Below are 23,706 nucleotides of genomic sequence, written 5' to 3'. Positions count from 1 at the left end.
CATGCCATTTTTCCCAAACAAGCTCTTAAAGCCTACAAAAATATTGATAGGTAGGACAAAGAAGTAGGTGTACCTCTGAATTCATTTCTGTCCATGATACTTAAGTTTAACCAAAGGCAAATAGTTGGACAAAGGGAGCATACAACTATAAATTTTAACAAAGTTGCTGTTTCTTCACATCTCAGTAATGGTTTTAGTTAAAACCATGAGAATTATAAATTCTTGATATTAAGTTTTGTGAATTTTTATTCATCAGACATTTTAATTAAACTTCATATAATTAGATATTGAAGTTTGGTTACTGTCATATTAAAAAACAGAATTTCTTATAAATGCTAGGCATTTTAGTTCTGTTATCCTTTGGACATATTTTATCATCACTATTAAGTATCTTTTATTTGTTGGAATTAAAGACATGAATTTTTTGTAAAATATATGTAATATGATTTTCCTCAACTTTTAGCTTTTAAGTTATATTTGTAATTATTTTTAGAGTACTTTAATACATTACTAAAAATTTAGAGATTCTCAAAGTCCTTATTAAGAAAAAAAACTATATAGAATTAGAAGAGGTTAGAAGTGGTCTTGTAAAAATGTAAGAAGAATTTATAGTAAATGTTCATCCACCACAATGATCTGGGTTTCAGGCCGGTAGCTGGTGGCTCATGCCTATAATCCTAGCTACTTGGGAGGCAGAGATCAGGATTGCAGTTTGAAGCCAGCCCGGGCAAACTGTTCATGAAACCCTATCTTAAGAAACCCTATCTTAAAAAACCCTATCAAAAAAGGGCTGGATGACTCAAGGTGTAGGCCCTGAATTCAACCCCCAGTACCAACAAAAGAAAGAAAGAAAGAAAGAAAGGGAGGGGAGGGAAGAGAAGGGAGAAAGGGGAGGGAAGGAAGAGAGAGAGGGAGGGAGGAAGGAAGGAAGGAAGGAAAAAAGGAAAGAAGGAAGGAAAACCTGGGTTTCTTAGGCAAGTTACTTAGAACTTTGTTTCTTAGTTTTCTCATCTTTAAATGGAAAGAGTAGTATTACTTACGTCATAGAGTTGCTGGGAAGATTAAATGAATAGTGTCTAACATAAAATATGTAAAAGGGTTTGCCTAAAAAAGAAAAGAAAAAATTTAAAAGATCATATTGTATTTACTATTTTATAATATTTATAATATTTCCACATGGAAACATATTGTGAATAAGTTTATATTGCTAAACACCCTTTAGTAACTTGCTTCATGGTTCCATAGTGATCAGTCATTTGCTTTGCATTTTTATTGAGTACTTGCTTCTCACCAGGTGTTAGATATATAAAAGGCAACAAAAAAGACAGTCTCTGCTTGCAATATAGTGAAGAAGACACACAAGTAAATGGTATCATGTTAGAGGAAAAATAAGGTGCTAAAGGAGCACATAAGGGCTATACTGAACTTGGATGTGGGTTTTTGAGATGCTTTCTAGAGGAGAAGGGCAGAGGAAGTATGTTCCAGATAGATGGAATGGCATGTTCAGAGGCAAGAAGGTTGGTATACAGGAAATGACTTCTCAGTCTTCTGTCCTAGAACGTTCAGTATGTGTAATGGAGGAGGTCCATGGTAATTCATAGCTCCCAATTAGGAATAGTGTCCACATTCTCTTCCCATTTTAATCCAGAAATTTTGAGAACTGAACTCAGGATTGAAGGCCTAGGACTAAAAGAAATGAGAAATAGTGTCCTTAGGTGAAAGCAAGATGGAAAGTGAACTTAAGGTCTGAATGAGATACTGATTCAGTAAGCCCAAGAAGAAAGGCATCATCTATGCAGAAGATGATGGAACTTGAAAAAGAACTTTGTTTTTTGTTGTTGTTGCTGTTTGTTTGATTGTTGTAGTACTGGAGATCAAACCAAGGGCCTTGTGCATACAAAGCTCGTTGTCTGCTACTAAGCTACATTCCTAACCCTATCTAAGCCTGTTCGGAAAGGGAGATCAGAGGCAGAGCATAACTTGAATCACTGAAAGTTAGAGATGGAGTTTGCTCATTTGTTTTCTCCTCCTGTCTTCCTTTCTCCCTGTTTCCAGTTCTCATTTTCAATCTCACTCTTTTTTTGGTTTGTGGCATTAAAGTAGTTTGGACTTGAGGATGGAGTCTATCTTTTTGACTTTGTGTCCATAGGGCCTGGCACATAGTAAGAACTTCATAAACTTGTTATATTAGTTAATTATTAAGACTCTCACATTTTTAGGACCCTGTTATATTTGTTCCCTCTAGTAGCATTAATTTTTCCTTCTATATAGTAGTCCTCGCTTATACTCAAACCTGAGTCATGTCTAAAGATATTCATCAAACAAATGGTCATTGAAAAAATAGGAGCTTTTCATTAGAATTCTTTGAATTAATTTTTTAGAAGAATTCTAAAATTAGTTCTTAATTTTTTGGAAGAATTAACATGTACTATATTAAGTCTTGCTCCAAATGCAATGTGTTTATATTTATTTACACTTTTATGTCTTTATGGTAGAGTTTTACTGTGTTTTCACTGGCTAGAAGATTTTGAACAATGTTAAACTTGTTAATTCAAGAATTTCAGTTTCACTGTTTAGTTATCCATTTTTTCTAGATTCTTTCTTCCTCTTGACTCTTAGGCATCCTTTTTGGTCTTTTGCTTATGGTTCCTTCACTTGGTCCCTGATTCTTCATCCATTGAATTTGGTTACTCTGCTTTCTGTACCTTTGCTCTGACTTTCTGTAAGAACTTTTTTTTTAAGGAAGTTTCACTGACTAAAGAATAGCCTTAATATATTGCCTATAGGATCCCAGAGTAGATGCTGACCTACTATTTTATTTGTATTTTGTTTCTGCTTTTCATTAACCTAACAGACATCCACAAATCAAGATACTTTTGTGGGTTTCATTTCAGGTGCCCTAATGCATGAGTTATCAAATGATGGTGCTCGTAGACAATTTGAATTTTATCTGGAGGAAATGATCCTCCCTCTCATGGTAGCTAGTGCCCAGAGTGGGGAACGAGAATGTCATATTGTGGTGCTTACTGACGATGATGTAGTTGATTGGGATGAGGAGTATCCACCACAGATGGGAGAAGAATATTCACAAAGTAAGTATTGTGGCATGAACCATCATGATTATCTTTTATAATATTAGTCAAAGGACAGGTTTTGTAACTAATTGTAATAGACATCAAACCCTTACCATATACCAGGGATCAGTAAACTAGTCTGTGGGTCAAATTCATTGCCTGTTTTTATAAATAAAGTTTTGTGTATTGCCTGTGGCTGCTTTCATGCTATCATGGCAGAGTTGAGTAGCTGCAACAGAGATTGCATGGCTCGCAAAGCCCAAAGTATTTACTATCTGGCCTTGTACAGAAAAAGTGTGCCCACTCCTGTCATATACAGAAGTGATTTGCTCTTTGCTGACTGACTGTCACAGGGTAATTTTTAAGTTCCGAGATTTTTTTTGTTTTAATATCATATAGGTTTCTGGAAGATCCAGTGGTCCTTCTGAAATCTTGGTGAAACTATAGTTCTTCAGATGTTTCTGAACAAAGCAGTGTATGTTGAGCAACTTTGATTTCTTTTCTTTTTCCACTCACAAACTTTTCTGGTTAGACTGGTTTGACTTTTTTTTGTTTGTTTATTACATAAAAACTATCTTACATTGTTTTTCATGATGAGCCCAATATTAGCATTTTTTTTTTAGCAGTTTCATAGATGGAGAAAAGCTGAAAAAATGGTGTAGGAAATTTAGTAAAATAGCCCAATTTCTTATTCTGTACTCTAGTCTGTTGACCTGCTAAGGATTAGAGTTTAAAGTACAGGAATATAGAAAGTACTAAAACTTTAATCTCTGGTTTTTCCATTTTACACACCCTTTTTTAAAAGCAAATTTTAAAAGCTTGTATTCTTGTTGACTTCTTAAAGAGATTTTCAAAAGATTACCTTAATACAAATTATGGAAGCACTTTTCAGAGTTGATACTGAGATTTTCTTTTATATGATGAATTTAAATGACTGTTGTGGAGTTTGTGAATAGTCGTAATTGGCATTTCTGTTGCTGTTTCCTCAGTCCTAGGCTTTTTCCTGACATGATTTTCTCTAATAGGTGGAATAAAAAATTGAGCAAATGGAGAGAAAATAAAGGTTACCAAAAATCAAAGGGAACTTGCTAACTTATTTTCTGTTAGAGCCAAGCATAGAACACAGAAATGACATGATAGTGATAAAGGAATTATAACAGACCTGACTTTTCTTTTTCCATTTTAGTTTTCTTGTTTCTTTTTTTATTACAAGCTTTGAGGGTTAAGAGGACGCAAACCATTTTTTTACTTAATTTGTCAAATATGTTTCATTTTGTGCCAAGATGTTCCAACCTAAAGAAGATACATTCAAGGAAATAGAGAAAGCCTATTCCGCCTGATTTCCTCAGTGTGACTTTATCCTTTCTTAAGTGTCAAAAAAATCTGTATCTTAAAATACCAGTAACCATAAGGATTTAGTAATAATCACAGATTTATCCCAAGAGTAGAATTTGTATACGCCTTTTCCTTTATTGACTCTTAAACCAGCATGTTTGGTTTGTGAGTGTGTTTTTCTTTTTTGAAAAAACCTTTGCAGTTCACCTTTTAAGGGCGATAACTCCACCTGAAAGAGAGAAGGCGAGGAAGGTCCAGTCTAACTTTCTGAAGTTCCCAGCACATTTGGAAGACTCAACATGTTGTCAGTGGAATGTCTGCCCTTTGCAAAGCCAGTTTGCTCTAAACAGACTAACCTAGGCAGAACATGCTTGAATCTGCCATTTTTAACATCAGTATTAAATGGGGCTATTCGCCTGAATGGAAAACAGTTTGTGGGGAGGGTCTTTGCCTTTGGGGGAATTATTAATAGTTGCTCAATCCATGAAATGTAAAATGCTATCTTTCATCCTCTTTGACAAAGTTTTCCCCCACTCCAGACTAGGCCTGGTAAACATCTTAGCGCAAAGTCCTTTACTTTGCCTACTTGATAATCATGTTATTGATGTCTTCTTTTTGTTCTCTTATTTGAAACTTGGGGCACATCCCATTCCAGTAAGTGTGAATATGTATCTTTCAGAAGAAATTCTTCTATGGATTGGGTTATCTGATTGGTTATCAAAGCTTTTCTTGTTTCCACTTAGGTAGACATTGGCTTCTACATTAACTGTACTGAATTTGTCCTGTCATGTTGGCTAGTCTTCCTTTGGCATTAGTGCATCCATCATTTGGGCTTTTAGGGCTGTCAGGCCCCTTTAGTGATCAAGGTAAATTTAAGTTTATCTCTAAGTACTTTGATTTTAATATGAAATATTTTTATCTTTTTGTTTTCAGTTATTTATAGTACAAAATTATATAGATTTTTCAAGTACATTGAAAACAGAGATGTAGCCAAGTCAGTTTTGAAGGAGAGAGGTCTTAAGAAGATTAGATTGGGAATAGAAGGTAAGACATTTCCATTTTCTTTTTTTTGAAAAAAAATAAGGTTAAGAAATTGGATTCCATTTAGAATATGGTTTTAATAGTTTAAGAAAAATTCTTATTTATTAAATAAATGATTATGAGATACACAGAAAACTCACTTCTTTTAAAAAGATGGAGACCATTACAAATTATTACTTATTCCATAAGAGTACCTAGTGATACAGTGATAGGATTTTGTCTTTTCTGCCATATCTTGCTCTAACTCCCTTTTAGCAAAATCCACTTGGTGTGTGTGCTTGCTCTAACTCACTTTCAGCAAAATCCATTTGGTGTGTGTGCATACAGTTCCATAAAATTTGACAGAGTTTTTTGCCTATGTAGTGATCTTTGAAGTCCAGTAGATTTAAAAACCATTTTTTGAAAATTCATATAGAAACAGTACTGTTATCTTACGATGTCTTAAGGAGCAATAATAGTTAATTTTCAAGGTAAATACAAATTAAAAACTTCTTCCATCTTACTTAGATGTATACATCTGTAGATAGCTTTTTACTTTATGATTTAAGTGAACCTCATCAATATGCCTTGTGACATGCTGCTTTTATTTAAAAATACCCTTGTTATACACTGTACACATGTATGGAATTATCACAATGAAATTCCCTAGTATTATTAATGTATGATAATTCAAAAGTAAAATTTAAAAATGAAATACCCTTGTTAAGAATAAATAACCCTTCTCGGCATAGCAGGACATTGTACGTAAAGAGTAAAAGCTGTGGAGCCAGATTACTTATGTTCAAATCCTGTGAATTAATCACTGTATATGACCTTGGCCAAGGCACTTACATTCAGTTTCATCTAAAATGGAAGCATTAAAAAGTGCTTTATAAGGTTGTTGTGAGAATGGACTGAGCTAACAGATGAAAAGCACTTAAAACAGTAATGAGTACATAGTACATTCTTAGTCTGTGTGATGGTGACAATGAAAGTAATAGTGTTGATCAAGGCCCTGCATGAGCTGCTGGAAACCACAGTAATGTGCTGCTGAGACATACAGAAAGAATGACTAGAAACAGAATTTTTGTGGAAAAGGGGGGAGACTTTAGGCTGAAAAAGCATGGAATTCTGATGTGTTTCACCAGTGATTGCCTTCATCTGTCACTTAGCTGCTTGGTCTCAGAGTTAGGGAAAAGGCAACTGGAGCTACTTTAGCTTGGGAGGACAAGGAAGGCCTTTCTGAGGAGACATTTAATCTGAGCCCTGGTGACAGTGATGGTTTTAGGCAGAGAAAATAAATGCAAAAGTGTTGAGGTAGGAATGAGCTTAATGTGATGTACAAAAAACACACATGTAGTTAGAATATTAACTGAGGAGGAGATTTGAAGAGACAGGAATGTTTGTAGAAGTAATGTGGGGTCAGAAAATACAAAGTCTTGTAGGTTAGGTTTTGATAAGGAGTGTACTAGCCAGGTGTCTCAAGGTAAGACTCTCAACCTTTCTAAGCATTTGTTTCTGTATCTGTATAATAGGTATATCTTAGAGAATGATTATGATGATCAAATGAGATTTTCTAGAAATTACCTCTTCCGCTTTCCCTACATAACTGCTATTATCCACCCTTTAAATCTTCTAAAATCTTCTTGGAACATCTAAGAAATTGCTCTTTAGAACAACATACTATATAGTACTGTTTAGTCATGGGTCAGGACCTCCATGAGAGAAGTCAAGTTGTATATTAAATGCCTAACTTGTGGCCTGGTGCTTAGCATATAAGGGGTTCTCGTGAATAAATGATTTATATAAAAGCCACATGTAAGTTAATTAGTAAAAGACAGGACTTCTTTCTGTATTACAAAGGAATAATAGCCGTGCTATAAGCATTGAGAGCTAAACTCTTAAGTGGATATAACCATAAGGACTTAGTGACAAGTACTACTTACTTATTAACACCATTTAAGTCATTTTAATAGTACCTTATATATCATGATATTCCACTTCTAGAATTTTAACAGTTTTCCCAAAATATTTTGTCTTGCCCAACAAAATGATGAATAATTTCTTAGTATCAACCAACATTAAAATTTTCCAGTGCCCCTCTCCCCAAAATGTCTTTTATAACTGGTTTGTTCAAACCAGGATCCAGTCCAGGATTACCCTGTGTAACTGACTGCCTATTATATCACATCTCTCAATCTTGCATAGTTCCTTATTTGTAACACTTCCCTAATGAAGAGTCTGGGCCAGTTTGTCCTGCTTCTGGATTTGCTCTGTTAACTTTTTTGCTGTGTCTTTACTTTATTCCTCTTTTATAATTCCTATAAATTGTGATGTAAATTTGAAGGCTAAATTTAATTCTTCCTTAGTAATTAAGTTATCTCTTATTTTGTTGTTACTTTGACACCTTAAGGAAAGGTTATAAAATACTAGTTGGTTATTCTTGCCTGGATCAGTATTTCATTAGGGATCACAAAGTGATCATTTTCTAATTCTGTCATCCCTTTTACTGGCTGTGTGTGTGTGTGTGTGTGTGTGTGTGTGTGTGTGTGTGTGTGTGAAGGAATGAGGCTATCAAATGAGGCTATTTGGCTACCCAACCTTATCTGTTTTTAAGAGGAAGAAACTTAAACTCAAGAGGTTAAATACATTGTTAAAGTTTCATAGGAACTTTCATAGGAAATATATAGCAGAGTTGAGATTTGAATCCAGTTCTCTGTGATTTCAGAATCTCTGGTTTTGAATTTAAAAAATAAAAGTCAGTGTGCGACATTATTTGCCTTTGCACTGTGAGCTTGGAGAAATTGGTCTTGACTTCGGCTGAACAGTAATTAATTAGGCTTTTCTGTACTTTCTTCATTAACTGCTTCTAGATTCTGAAGCATTCTTTTCTTTTCCCAACTAATGTGTAGACCACCAGCCATATTTTTTTCCCATCAAGTCTGTAATTTGTTTTTCCTCTTGGAAAAATAAGAATAGCTTCAATCCTAATAGAAGTGTTGAGATATTTCTGGGACCAAAGGAAAAACAATACATATTTCCAAATTAGCAATCTTATTAACCCTGTCTTCATTTCTACTTTTGCCTTCCAAATTCCAAGTCCCTCTAAAGAAGTCTGATTTTAGAGTATTAAACTAGATTGAGTTGGTATATAAGAGACACGGGGAGATTTGGAGAGCACTTAGGTATGTGAGGAGAGATGGTGGAATGTAAGACTGGAAGGGTATTTTAAAGATACTCTTAGTTCTGTGATACCATATTTATATTAATGTATAGATGTTACTATAGTCAGGACTATCTGAGGCTATTCCACTTAACTATATGCAGAATTTTAGGATTGGTAAGTGTTGTTAAACAAAAAAGTGGCTAGGCTAGTCTCAGAGATGCACACCTGTAAACCCAGCACTCAGGAGACTGAGGCAGGAGGATCAGGACTGCATAAGTATTACCCTGTCTCAATAAACAAATGATAACAACAACAAAAAACCCTAAAAAGTATCTGGAGTAGGGGTGGGAAGCACCAGTAATTCTTCCTAAATCACTCTCTACTCTATAATTCTGCTGAAAGGCACTTCTTCAGTTTTGTTGTTGTTATTATTGTTTGACCTGTTCCTTAATAGAACATCTATCATCATCATAGTGTTTTCTAATGGCAGGGTAGGATAGGGACTTGCTGCTTAACCTAGCAGACCATATTAAGTATGGCCTTACTTTCATCATTAGGAAACTTGCCTGAATTCTGTGGAAAGCTTCTTTCAGCTATAGTAATTAACTGAGATTTTAACAGACTCTGAAGTTTAAGGGGGGTAAAAAGACCCCTGAAGTAATATTGCTGAATTACAGTTGCCATAGAATACAAGAAATTCAAGACTGAGTAATGAAGTCTTTAATTAGATAAAATTGCGAATTATTCATCCTGAGAAGGAATAGCAAGACAATAAGATTGGCTCTTCTCACTGAAAACTCAGCTATATACACAACCACTGATTTTCCAATTCTATCTTTCTAGACCTGTGCACAAAATTTTTGTTTTCTGTAAGATTTTAGTATCCTAACTTGAAATGAGCTTCTTTTTGTTTAATAGAGAGTATAATTCTGTAGCTTAGTGGTAGAGCACTTTCCTACTATGTACATCATGAGGCCTGAGTTTGGTCCGCAGCACTACAAAGAAAAAGAAAGTGAATATATAAAATTTATTTAAGGATCTCCCCTATCTGATCCAGGTCTTTCATCTTAGTATTACTAGCACTGTTTTCCAGTACAGGCTCTGTGCTCTCAGGATCTACTAAACTCATAAGATCCTACCTCTGTAGCTTACCTTACCCCATTCTCATCCTTAGAATGACTGTTTCCGCCTACATTGCTTTCCCCTTTCTGCCCATCCTAGTCATGCTTCATACATTAAGATTCAGCACAAAGAAGGCCACTAGGATGTCATTTCTCTTCTGAAATCACTGTCACCATTACCTTAACACTCTTTTTCTAGTGGGCATACATAACACTGTTTGAGATGTTCTTTGGCTTTATGAAGAAATTTTACCACCCCTAGTAGATCATAAACACCTACCTTCAAGGCAGCTCCCCGGTATTACAGTTCTTCAGTGCAGTAGCTGCTAAACTACTACTTGTTGAGTGAGTCACTGGTAAATCTGGATGCTAGGAACAGGCTTTATTTTTAAAGGTAAAAATACTCTCAGCAAGATGGATATCCAGGAAGGAGTTATTACTTATGTTTTATCCTAGTAGTTTATTGTTCTTTGCTCAAATATTTGTTTAGTGCCTACAGTATGTCAGGCATTATGCTAGCCACTGGGGATACAGAGATAAAGATGCTAGCTTTGCTATGTAAGACCTACTGTTTTGATGAAAAATGCTTACAAAAAGGTAATTACAGTTTAGTGCTGCAAGTATTACTGTAATAGGAGTGCTACCAAGCAAGAAGCAAATGATTAACTCTGTGGAGAGCCTTAATGTTTTTTGCCAGGGGAGAAAAGAGATTGAAACTGCAGGGGCAAGGGGGTGCTAAAAGGGAATGAGAGACAGAACAATGTGTGTAAAAGAACCAGCACATTTGGGAAAATGAAAACTTTGATGTGGCCAGTGTATTTGAGAGCTCTGGGATTAGAGGGAATATAAGATGATAGTGGAAGATGCAGTAGGTTGGGACTGGGTTGTAAGACACTCTTGCATACTATGCTGAGGAGCAGGGACCTTCTTCTTGAAGCATGAGGGAAACCATTGGTGGTGTTTAAACGAGGATGCAATATCATTCCATATAAATATAGTGGTGATTCTTTGTGAAGGACAGATTGGAATATAATTAGTTAGGAATTGTAAAGACTTTCTAATAGTGCAGAAGGAATCAGGATAAGGGAGTACAGACCTTTCCATTCCTGGTGCTGCTGCTCAGATGGTGATGGAAGTGCAAAACAAAGAAGACATTCTGCAGCCTTTTAGGTTCTTAGCCTTGCCAGCCATTCCCCAAATCACTCTGCGTGCTTTCCTTACTCCCATCACATACATACACTCCACTCGTAGCTAAATATACTAGCTACCAATGATGCCTACATACATTTCCTTGTAAGATAATCATCAAATGAGCAAATCATAAAATCATCTATTTTTTTTATTATACTATGGTCTAATTTTAGCCCATGGGTCAAATCTAGCCCATTGCCAATTTTTTATAAATAAAGTTTTATTGGAAACATTTACATATTCTTTGTGGCTGTTTGCACTTCACAGTGGCAGTGTTGGGCAGTTTCAGTAGAAACCATATGGCCCACAAGCCTGAAATATTTATTGTAGCTCTTTACAGAAAATGTTTGCTAATCTCTGGTCCAAACTAGCAATTCTTACTAATAGAAAGGAGGGAAGGGACTTGTAATAGTTTTGAAGGACAGTATGTCTTTGGAGAAATTGCCTTACTAGTAAATACAACTGAAAATTTTCCAAAACAAGGCTTGTCTTTATTAGTTGTTACTTTTTTCAGTGACTGTGATCCAAGAGGAGAAAGTATAATTAGTTAGGTAAAAGCTGTCTTGGAGATGAAAATCTAAATTAACTGCTTGGTTTTGGGGATAGTCATGTTAAACTGATGTAGAATATTAAAATCTTACCTTTCTGGCCTAGCTGTAGAATTATCTAAGAACCAGCTGGACAGCTGCATAGTTCTTTGTCATTAAATAAAAAAGGAAGGAAAAATCCCCAAGCAATATAAACATGAGATTTAGGCTAAAGAAAACCAGAAGGCTAATGCAGCAGTAAATTATAGGCCTTTATCACAGTTCATTCTGTGAGGAGAATGGTTCAGGAATATTGAGGATACACAACTAGAGCCTAAGACCTGTTCCTTATTATATACTATTGTATTGGGGACCCACCCCCACATACTTCCACTTTAAGAATGTTTTTTGGTAGTTGATTTATTGAGTAACAGAAAGGACGGTGAAAGGTTTTGTGAATTACATCAGCATTTTAGTTTCTGGCAGTTGAACTGGTGGCTAGGTGGTTTCCCTTCTTGGTTTTAATTTTCATTTGTTCAGGCCTGCACCAGAAAACCCCACAAAGCCTAAAATGGTTAAGAAATGTGTGTGTGTGTGTGTGCATGTGTGCGTGCGCGTGCGTGCGTGTGTGTGTCTGTGTGTATCCTCAGTTTTTAAAACCTTTCTTCCAGGTTATCCTACCTACAAAGAAAAAGTAAAGAAAAGGCCTGGGGGCCGGCCAGAAGTCATTTACAACTATGTCCAAAGACCCTTTATTCGAATGTCCTGGGAGAAGGAAGAAGGAAAGAGTCGGCATGTAGACTTTCAGTGTGTGAAGAGTAAATCTATTACCAACCTGGCAGCGGCTGCCGCAGACATTCCCCAGGACCAGCTGGTAGTCATGCACCCCACTCCACAAGTGGATGAGCTGGACATCCTCCCCATCCACCCCCCTTCTGGCAACAATGACCTCGATCCTGATGCACAGAATCCAATGCTGTGATGCTGATGTTCCTTGAAACCATAGCATGCTACTCTTCACAGTGACATTGTATTCTACTCATTCTGCACTGCAAGGCCACTCTTCTTCATTGTGAGATGCACATAATGTTTAGGATATTGCAGTGTAGGCTTTTTTAAAGACCAAAGGTAGCTGAATGGTTTTTTTTAAATGAGGACATTAGCATCCTGAGGTTCTAGTTATATAAATGTATTTGTTTACCAGTAGGTTTGTGAAATTGGTTCTTTGTATGGGGGACAGTCCTTTTTCACACATCTAGGTATTTTCAGAAGTGGTGGAAATTGGCAGCTGGGGTACTTAATGGTGTAGGTTGATATTCATCACACCCCAGATAAAATGCAGAATATTATATAGTTGCACTTTATAAATGGTGGTTAAATGGAACTGTTCAAGCCATTTTATAGTTGTGATGCACAGTATAACTTAAGTGCTTCTATCAAAGTATTCCTTCAGTAAAATGTGTATAGTTTGCCCATGATGAGCAAAAAAGTGAGTATTTATCTTGGGCTTATTTGAATGATTAGGATGAGATTTGCTGCTCATATCTTATCAGTTCAGGTGAGTCACATGCAGGGAGTGTGAACATCAGAGGTGGTTTATTATCCAGTCTGCCTTACCCTTAATCTGTTCACAGATATTTATTTACTAATGCTTTTTTTTCTTAAGAGTTATGGGATAGGAAGATGAAGTGTTTGCTCTTCATTTAATAAATGATTGTAAACTCAAGTTTTTCATCAAAATAAAATTCCATTGTTTTCATGTTCCTGACCAACTTTATAACTGCCTTGATTAGATGTTTAGTCTAATAATTAGTAGATTCTTTGTCTTGTTGGCATAGGTATAGCTAGAGCTCAAATAGCTCAAGGAACTCTAGTTTTGAATATTTGTGATGAGGCACTTAAATTTCCTACTGATTATAAAATATACTATAAACCCAAGCAATACTGGAGCAGAAAAGAGAGAGTATTATTTTCTAGTCCAACCTGATAGAAAAGGTGAAATGACTTTGCCAGGGCATCTAGTAATCCTGTTTTAGAGTCAGTTTCTTATATTAGTTCAATGCTTTTTCCATTATACTGTGCTGCTCTGCTTAGCAAATTATTCATACAAATATTATTTTAAATATTCTGTGGTCTAATTCAAGAAAGAATCAGAAATATTTAGGTGCTTTGGGTCAGAGGTCACATAATGTTCAAATTATGAGAAGGTAGTAGTGGCAAAGCCAGTTTGCAAGCTTGAATTTATAAATTCAGAGGATTCGAAACTGGTGTGTAAGCAGTCGCATGTTTGTCCTCACGTAAACTGAAATGGCAACAATTTGGAAGTTAATTATATTTTGTAATACATCTAAGCTAGTAGCATGGGGAAACTGTAAGTTTGAGAACTGTTATGAAGATCAAAAAGGCATTGCAGGGCTAGGGTGTGGCTCAAGTGGTAGAGTGCTTGCATAGCAAGCACAAGGCCCTGAGTTCAGTCCCAATACTGCAAAAAGCAAAGCAAAGCAAAGCAAAGAAAAAAATCATTACAGATGCTACTGGCATGGATCATTGTTGGAATTGCTGATTCAGTCCTGCACATTGTAAGAATTCTTTTTCTTTCTTTTTTCTTTTTTAATCGAAATGGGTACAGTATTTATAGAACAAGGGAAACATTTATTAAAAATATTTAACTGTCTAATACATTATACTTTAACCCATATTTATAGTAAAGGATTCTTACAAGGAAGAATAAACAGCTTTATGATACAATTAGTATAAGAAATATCCACGAGGGACTTCTTTGTAGTGTAAAAACACCATACATCTGAAATGACCATTTTGCATATAAAAGCTACCAATGATGCTTCTGTGCACAATGATTAAAAAATTCAACACAAACAGAATCCAAAATATACAAGTAATGCAAGCTATCCACAGCTAGCCCAAAATCAATGATGAGGAAACACTGGAGCAGGCTTAGTTCCACTTTGTCTGAAGTTACACATAGTAAGATTGACTTGTATCAATGGCTCTGAGATGGCTTTTATGAAGTCAGTACATAAAAGCTGTTCTCTCCCTATCCAGTAAGCTTCACAGACTGTAAAACTCCACCAGTAATGCACTTTGATACTGTAGCTGTTGCCAAAGCAACATGTAGTGTTTACAGCGGCCATGGCAAGTCGCTGAAATCAACAGGACCACCTAGTCCAGCGTCTGCTTCCAAGAGGCTCATGATGACAGCCATTGCTGCTTCATCATTACTGGGACTACTTGATCCTTGGTCATTGTCTATCATGTCTATGCCTATGTGGGGGTTCTCACCTATGGGAGGAGAGAGATAAAGACTGATCAGTAATAAAAAATACCAAAGCGCAATTTCTAAGTATACTTAATGAAAACAAAATTTTACAGTAGAGTGAGAGAGACTATATTCCATAATATATTGTTTTACATTGCTGTTTTTCAGAGAAAAGAATTAGCTTTTTAGAAGTAAGAACAAAGTGCTTAAAAATATCTGAGTTGACCTCATTCTAATATTCTGATAACCAGTTAGGAGGAAGTTACAGAAAGTGGCAAATTGGAACAGAGAGAGTAGGGGAAAACGCGGATGGATGGGGAGAAGCAAACTGGCATCATTTAATGACTTTTGATACCCTCTGAATCTTAATGATCAAGCCTACAAGGCTTGATCTCTGAACGTGCATTGGCTCTCCCTCTGAAGATTATGCTCACATGAAAGAACCTATGTCTAGACTGCTTCACACGTACTTAGATCCCTGTCAAATACAAAGTTAAGGCCATCATTGAAGAATTTAATATTTAAACAGATTTCAGTTCTTACCAGATTTATCTAGAATTAGCTTGTTTTGTATAACCAGTTCTTAAAGCCCTCTTTATTCTAGATGTATCAAGCTCATTGCATGGATGTGAATATTAATGCCACTTACCAAGAATAGAAGAACTATCAGAATATGGATAGCCTGGGTTCTCCTGAGCCTGCCCTGGTAGTATGCCACTGGAAGGAATGTCTGGAGTCCCTCCATTTAATATCTACAAACAAAAGGGAAAAATGTGAATTTTTCCATTCATAAATGAAATTTTCAATCACTATCATGTGCAATGTCACCACAAAAATGAAACATATTGGAAAGGGAGGGGGGGTTTCAAATGGGTTCAGTTTCCTATTGAATAATTTCAAATAAGAAACTATCAGGAATAGTGATAGTTAAAACAAAACAAAAAACAAACCTCTCCCACACTGGTAACCTAAAGGCTGAATAAAAATCTCCAACTACCTGGGATCATACTGTTCACATACTTCTCTAAGGCCAAGGCCTAAATGTCAGTGAGCCCCGCTGGGCAGTTGCCCTGTAAGGGAGTAAAACATGGCAACAGATGTTGCTGAGGAAGAAATAATTGAGATTGTTAACAAGGTGTGAAGAGACCACTCCTAAGGAGTCACAAATGAACAAAAAAACCCCATAGAACTCAGTCTTTCATAACCAGATATATTACAGGTGCCAACATCAGTAACCTTTGGTTTCCGTTCTTAAGATAGATCACTGAGGAGCATTATTACTATTTGATAATAGAACTCTAAATCTGCCTCAGAATTACTCCACCCTCTTATCTCCCTTTCCTTCGCTGAGTCTTATAGGAGAACATCCTTTGAGAAGTATTTGGACTGGAGTGAGGAAATTGGATTTCAAGAGAAGTAGTGATTTCAGGCCTTGCCAGTAGGTGGCATTACAACTTACTTTAACGCCACAATTCAACTTTCCATCTAGAGACCCCTTTATATTTCTAAAAATTATTGAAGACACCAAAGAACTTCTGATTAGGTGGGCTACATTTATCGATATTTACTGTATTTGAAATGAAAACTAACATTTCTAAAATATAATAAACCCATTATACATTAACATGAATAACAGAATTTTAATAAAAAACAACAAAAGATTAGTGAGAGGGGTGTCCCTGTTTTACATTTTGCATATCTAATGCCTGGCTGAAGAGATTTCAAATAGATTCCCATATCTGTTTCTCCAATCAGTCTATTAGATATATTTCATTGAAGTATATGAAGGAAATCCAAACTCCCACAGATAGCAGTCGGAGAAGGGAGAGATAATCTTAGTAATTTCAAATAACTGTGGTATTTTATATTATATCAACACTTGACAAGTGGATGGTTTCTTAAATGTTGTAGTATAGAAAAACCTATGAATCAATGAATCTTTTGTACCTTATTAAAGTCCATTGGTGTATCTTGACCTTTGGGATGGATTATCCTTGAATGATCTTGAAATATCTTGTATTGTTCATTTATAGGGTACTGCTACTGAGTCATGTAGACCACATTTGGTTATAGAACATCAAAACATCACCATTGTTGAGCTCAAAGTAGCAGATGTGAGTTTTATAAAAATTCCAATTTTTGCTGGAAAGCCCAAATTTTATCATTGGCAAAAAATACTGTCAGTTTCCCTTGAAGTGACAGATATGTGTTAACACAGTGAAGTCTGAATAACCATAGTCAAAATGGTGTCCTGTGAAATGAGCAGCTAGTTAAGCTTACAACTTCACTGCACAAGAGTTTTTTTCTTGAGACAACTGTCATACTCTATATGCAACACAAGCACTTTGAGTGATGATTTTTACTGCTTCATTATGGACACTGTTAAATGAAACTCGCTTTTAAATTACTTAGTTTTGATTTTTTTTTTGGCAGGACTGGGGTTTGAACTCAGGGCCTTATGCCTACTAGGCAGGTGCCACTCTGCCAGCCCCTAGCAGCCTAGCAGTATTTTTTTTTTTTTTTGGTAGGACTAGAGTTAGAACTCAAGGCCTCATGCTTGCTAAGCAGGCTCTCTACCACCTGATAATTACTTTTTATTTCAAGAGTGTGGTGGTGAATGCAATGACTTCTAGCAGTTTGGTGCCACTGCTTGGGTTTTTGCAGAAGCATCAGCAGCTTCATCCATTGCTTTGGCACTATCAGTGCACGTATCAACAGTGAAAATAAAGGGTAACGTTTTGGCATTGTTATGGAAATAGTACTGACCTCACCAATCCTTGAGAGAGTCTTGGAGATCCCTAAATGACTACTGGTGACTTTTGACATTTGTGGAACTGCTGCTTTCTTTGAATTTGCCTTAGCACCCCTGGATGTTCTTACTCTCCTGGGTTCTATAGATGCTTCTTTAGTCTCCCCTTTTTAGTTTGATCCTGATTGAAACAACTTCAGGCTAAATGACAAAACAAAGTGACTGGGAAGAGCCACCTTTACTCTGTGTTCCACTGCAGTTTTAATTCCACTGTCATTTTAAACACCATCTTGTTTGGGCTGCTTTTCTTGTAAGTCCTGCTGCTAAGGACTCATCTCTTGAGAGAACAGAATCAAAATTTCTTCTCCCAGACCCATTTTTATAAGCCCAAAGAAGAGGAAAGAGAATTTCATAAATGCTTCAAAAATACTTGGGACTGTGGCACAAGACCTGGATTGTAATTTAGGGTTCTACTTATTAAACAAATTCTTGGGAGCTTGAATGTTGTCATCTGTAAAGTTGTAAGACTAAGATGACAAGGTATGTATGAAATTCTCTTAAGTAATATTTAAGAACACACTGGAGTAATAACTTTTCAAATCTGAGTAGTAGAATGCGTAGTAATATGTAAGGCAGGTACCTAAAAGTTGAAATGAGAGCAGAGACAGGGAGACCAGTCTTAAGGAGATATGGAGGAAGGACTTAGAAGTATAACAGAAGAACAGAGCTAAGTGCCTAACTGGCAAACAGTAGATGGGGGTACCAAACCTAGATTTCATGTATTGGTGATGTTTTCTTAGTCATTCTCAAGGGAGGCACATTCACATATTCTCTCTTAACAGAACTTCATGTACAAAGATGCTGACTGTCCTGACCAGTATCAGCTCCAATATATGGAAAATACAAGTTTAAAAGTACATGTCACGTGGCAAAGCCAGGCTTCATAAGCTTAGTCAACCTTATTTTGACTGTTCTGACTTTTCAACTTTGGGAGGCAGCAAAAATCTTTTTCAAATGGAAAATTTTGCTTCAGATTCATATATAAAATAGAAGAAAAGCTGCTTTGGTAGAATCAGGAGTCCTGTCCTTATCCTCAGTCTTTATTAACAACCTCTGTAACCTTACCACCTAAGAGCCTCATATCTCTTGGTATCCTGACCTTCTGAAGAGCCCAATTTTGAAAGCCTCTACCTTGCTTTTGCTAATAGTTTGTAACCTAGGAGTCCCATCTGTGTAAATTCCAATTCTCTTTCTCTTGTATGTGTTTTAGGAGATACGAAGAAAACTTTGTATCCAAAGATGCTGGCTCCTGTGCTGCCCTAACCTCTGGCACTATTCATAGACTTAGGACTCATACTATTTAAAACAGTATGGCCTATGTTGTAAATTCTTGGCAAAGATGAAAACTGATGAGTGCTTTCTAAACTTCTTTGTAGCATCATCTAGCCAGATCTTCATGAGGGTTGGTGACTGACAAACTGCCCAATGCTGTAACCTCAGAGGATACCCAAGAGACAGAGAGATCCCTAGTATTTAAATGTAAAGCCTAAATTGACTTCCAAAGTACTGTTTCCAGTGCCTTCCCTGGACACTAATGGTACTCTCTCCCTTGAAAACTCCTGGCAAATAATGAGATACTTTTCTGAGTGAGGTACTTACTAATCCTTCCCTCATGGAAACTCTTGAATTGCTGCCTCAGTGAAACGGACCGACAGCTCCCCTTTCCTTAGAATGTTCCTTCTGCCTTCCGGCATTCACATGGAATAAAATCCTCTTGAGGATGTCAGCAAGCCTCCCTAGCTCCACCAACATGCTTTGTAGCCAGCCTCACACAGATGCATGTTCTTCAAAGAGGAAAAAAGTCTGACTTGTTTCGGCAATCACAACTGAAGTTCTATACTTCCTCCCCAACATTTCAGAGCTTGGGCAAGAGGCTGTCTAGCCTAAGTCATCAACCTTACCTTCTTGCCTCCTGGAGAGGAGGCATCAGGGGGAGGAGTACTTGTGATGTTCAGTGGGCTTGAGCCACAGCTGGAAGGTGATGACCCTCTTATCCTGTCAGAGAAGAGAAGGGTTAGTTACACTGCCTTTTCTGTTTCCAAGAGGGGAGTGTGTTTTATTAAGTGGTAAGAGTGAGGAGGCTGAGGTTCTAGGCTAGGATTGGCATACTTTTTTTCTTTAAGGGCCAGAGAGTAGCTCTTAAGCTCTGTGGGCCATATGATTTTTGTCATACTATTCACAGACAATACATAAGTGAAAGAATATAGCTGTGTTCCAATAAAACTTTATTTATAAAAACAGGTGACAAGCTGGATTTGCTCTGTAGGTACCTGATCTAGAATACAGACCCTGAAGTCAAGCATATCTCTGACAAAGCCCTTAGATTAGGGTTTGGATTCAGGTTAGTGAATTTTAAATGGCCATTTTTATTTCCTTAGAGAATCCAGATCAGTTGAAGACCTTAGGAGGTTAGCCACCATCTTTTAAAGCATGGACTGGAATTCACAGCAAACGATGTATCTTCTTCCCCACAAATGTTATGCTAGTGAGTACTCTTAGGAAATGGAAGGTAGCAGGGTAGCTCAGCCACCTCTAAAAAGTAACCTAGTTAGCAGAAGTAGTAGTAAAGATAGCAGCCTTCTAGAGGCAGCAGGTAATGAAAACATCGACCTGGGCCCTTCACAGAATACTTCAGCAGAGCACATTTATAGAAGACTTGAAATAAATCTTGTCAGATTGAAGGTCTCCGGGTGGGAAGCCATGGCTTGGCACTAGAGCTGGAGTTCATGGAGTGTGGTGGCAGCTATGTTACCACCAGGCTCTCAGCTTTTCCATGATGAATGCAGCTTCTGGGTCACTTGGGGACCATTCTTTACTGCCCAAGAAATCTGTGGCTGTACAGCCTACTTCTCTAGATTTGTGAGTGCACAAGTTTTCTCTTTCTCCTGAGCTAGAATCTCCTCAAAGGCAGATACGACTATATATCATGTACTCTGAGCACGTAGATGGCTAGTAACTGATTACCGAAAAATTGCTGAGTCTCCCCCCAACTTTTCCAACTGAAGACTATGAAACCACTTTTTTTTCCAGGTTCCCCATCTTGGATTGCCTTTTCATTAATCCTTATTTCACCTTCAACTTTTAGTACAGCATCACTAGGTTATCAGACATGCCCCCCTTTATCTCTCCCTATTCCAGTACAACTGTGGAAGTTCCACAGAACACTTGACATCTGCTCAGCATCCTACAGTGAATGAAATATTAAGAATTTCTTCCGGTCCAAACGCGCAGCATTATTTCTTAACAATTCTTCACAATCTCCCATCATAGCTCAACCTGTAGCTTCTTCCTACCCACAGGCCGCCCAGTTAGGTTGCCTGCTTCTTGACCTGGAACATGCTACTCACATGCCTCTTCAAGAGTATGCCTGGGAGTCTCTACTCCCATTTCTTGTGTGGGGAGCAGGAAACGTTTCTCCCTTTTTTCCCCATTTCTCTCCACTTTTACTGTCATACTAGATTCCTTTCCTAATAAACTTTATTATTACTTTTATTTTTTAAAAAAAAGCATGCCTGATCTTCTAGAGGGAACACCCACCCTTGTTGCAAACCTTAGCTAAGATCAAGTTCAAAGTCTCTCTTGCTTGCTTCATCCATGCATTATCTGCTTTTCCTATCATCATAAGAAAACAGACTTCTCAAAAGATTTTAAGATCCTTGAGGTCAAGGATTCTCTGTTCAATGCTGCTTTTGGATGGTCTCACAAAGCCAAGGTATGTGGTAGTTGAGCTGATCCTGATTATACTGCACCATATCCTTCAGCTCCTTTCTGAGGTATAGGCAAGCAGCCAAACCCACTACTTCTGTGGGGCTGGCTCAGTATTCTGTCACTGATGGGGATAAGAGCTCCTCTGTGGCCAACTAGAAAACAGGCCTCCAATTCTGAGAGAATCGATCCAGTGGCAGCAGAGACTATTACTCTTTTTTCTCCTTTTCCTATGATATGTTCCATTAAGGTTACATCCTTAAGTATCTGGTTACCACCCTCCCGATTCCTCAAATTCAGATGGATTTATAATGACTGCTCCCTTTCAATGACTGCTTTCAAGGACTTAGATTTAACTCAATTTAAGAGCACTTACTGTATATCAGGCTGTGTTCCAAGGACTTTCTTGAGTTCCCTCACAACCTTAATGCAACCTTTAGGAGGTAGATAGTACCTACCTTTTATGGTATGAGTCAACAGAGATTAAGTGACTCTCCTTCACAAGGCCAATGCAGAGAAGCAGGCACAGGACTCAACCTCAGGTAGACTGCTTCCAAGCTTCCTTTTTCATATGGAAAGGAAGGCTATGCCAACAGAACAGCCTCTAGCTGATTTGCTGGTCTCCTTTACTAACCCTAGGTAGCCTGAAGAAGATGTGAATGTTAAGGTGCAGGTTACTCTGGCAGTTGATAGCTTCCTGCAGTCCTGCATTGTCCTGTACGTCCATCCTTGCTAGGAAGTTCCTTAAGTCACACGCAGAGTATGGCTTTGTCTCCCTGAGAGGTATGACTGAGCCTCCCTGAGAGTCCCATTTATCTCTGGTCTGTTTTGGTTTACTTTTTCATGTTAGGCAAGATTTCTAAATCTCAGCACTGTTGATCTTTTGGACTGGATCAGTCTTTGTTGGTCAGAGGTAGGAAGGGTGTCCTACGTACTGCAGGATGTTTAACAGCAACCTCCCTCCCAACTGTGATAACCACAAAATGTCTCTAGAAATTGTGAAACATTCCTTTGGAGGGTGAGGTGGAAAGGGGGACTGCCTGGGTTGAGAACTACTGGTTTAGGAGAACAACCAGATGTTACTTGCCTGTGGATTTCCATGATTTCCTCAGCAATCATTCGACCTATTTTTCCTGCCCCAGCCCTGGTTCCCCCTGGAATCCCTGGAACAGTGGGATGGGTCCTCTTGGGGCCACCTACAACAGAGGAATCTGAGAGTGGGAAAAGGGAACACTGAGGAAGAAATGCGATTATGTATTAAGTGAAAATACATGAGCCACTTGAAGTTCAACATCAAGGTTGTACCTTGTCAGGAAAAGGCATTTCAGCAGGGGAAGGCTCAAGCTTCCAAGACCTGTGACCAAAGTGTTGCCATGAAGCACCTAACTCCCTTCATGCACTCAAAAAATGTTTGCCAAATGGCACTGTGCTTTGTGCCAGGGTTACAGAGATAAGACAGTATCCCTGCCCTCAAGGAGCTCACAGTCTAACAAAGCTAGAGCAAAAATGTGATATAACTTTGGCAGGTAAACACGAGGCACCCAATTCATCCAGGGGCAGCTTTTTCGGAAGATGTTAACTGTAAATTGAATTTTGAAAGATAAGTATAAACTGGCTTGGCAAAGAGTTTTGTAAGGAAGGGAAGGCATCCCTGGAACAGTAACCAACGTGCAACAGCACTGAGGCAGGACAGAACTTGGAACTCTACTGCAAGGTGTTCGTGGAGGATGACAGCATGAGATGGAAGTGGTGCTGCAGGTATCAGTCAGCTTACGAGAGGCCTTGGATGCCATACTAATGGATTTGGACAGTAACCATCCACAAAGGGATAAGAAGTACCAAAGGACTTTATATAGAAGCGGCAATGAATGAGATTTGGGTTATTAGAAGTCCACCACATGGGCACTAAGCTAGCTATGTGCTGCTTACCGACAGAAACATTCTGAGAAATGCATCATTGCTGATTTTGTCATTGTATGGCCAACGCAAACCAAGACAGGATAGCCGCCTATAGGATACAGCCTGTTGTTCCTAGGCTACAGACCTATAACGTGTTGCTGCACTGAATACCGCAGTCAACTGTAACATGGCAGTGTTTGTGAATCTAAACATACATAAACAGGATTGTGAGTGTTGCCCCAGATGTTACAATAGCTAACACACCACTAGGTAATAGGAATTTTCCACCTCCATTGTAATCTTATGGGACCACTGTGATATATGTGATCAGATGTTGACCACAGTGTTTCTATGTTACACACGATTGTAAAGAGGAGCAGTAATTAGGGATAGGAAGTTACATGCTATAATCCAGATAGCAGAGGAGGAGGGCAATGTGGAGGCAGTAATGATGGATAGTTTAAGAGACAGAAATGACAGAACTTTGTGTTTAGGTCATGGGGGAGGGGCAGGAGTCAACGTTTTTGGCTTAACAACAGAAAAGTGCAGAGAATCAGTCGGGGATATTCCGAATTTCAGGTG

General features: G+C 37.7%; 2 protein-coding genes across 25 annotated transcripts in view; one reads left to right on the top strand and one right to left on the bottom strand.

Moving 5' to 3' along the window:
- Positions 1 to 13,214, top strand: part of Btbd10 (BTB domain containing 10) — a 56,384-nt gene extending 43,170 nt beyond the window's left edge. For 10 of the 11 annotated variants that reach the window (XM_020165456.2, XM_074041791.1, XM_074041838.1 and 7 more), the window contains 3 exons: positions 2,895 to 3,092; positions 5,343 to 5,453; positions 12,106 to 13,214. In XM_020165456.2, coding sequence (XP_020021045.1) covers positions 2,895 to 3,092; positions 5,343 to 5,453; positions 12,106 to 12,416 — 620 coding nt within the window. In that variant the 3' untranslated portion in view covers positions 12,417 to 13,214. The remainder of the gene's footprint in view (positions 1 to 2,894; positions 3,093 to 5,342; positions 5,454 to 12,105) is intronic. The other variant, XM_074041798.1, reaches the window with a different exon arrangement.
- Positions 13,215 to 14,065: 851 nt separating this feature from the next.
- Bmal1 (basic helix-loop-helix ARNT like 1) overlaps positions 14,066 to 23,706 on the bottom strand; it is a 101,694-nt gene continuing 92,053 nt past the window's right edge. For all 14 annotated transcript variants that reach the window (XM_074041698.1, XM_074041697.1, XM_074041700.1 and 11 more), the window contains 4 exons: positions 22,313 to 22,421; positions 19,422 to 19,515; positions 15,361 to 15,463; positions 14,066 to 14,734 (listed from right to left, as the gene is read on the bottom strand). In XM_074041698.1, the coding sequence (XP_073897799.1) occupies positions 14,574 to 14,734; positions 15,361 to 15,463; positions 19,422 to 19,515; positions 22,313 to 22,421 (467 nt within the window). In that variant the 3' untranslated portion in view covers positions 14,066 to 14,573. The remainder of the gene's footprint in view (positions 14,735 to 15,360; positions 15,464 to 19,421; positions 19,516 to 22,312; positions 22,422 to 23,706) is intronic.

This window comes from Castor canadensis, chromosome 1, assembly GCF_047511655.1.
Source record: "Castor canadensis chromosome 1, mCasCan1.hap1v2, whole genome shotgun sequence".
NCBI classification, from domain to species: Eukaryota; Metazoa; Chordata; class Mammalia; order Rodentia; family Castoridae; genus Castor; species Castor canadensis.
The sequence above is the reverse complement of the archived record's forward strand: the minus strand, read 5'-3'. Positions and strand labels throughout refer to the sequence as shown.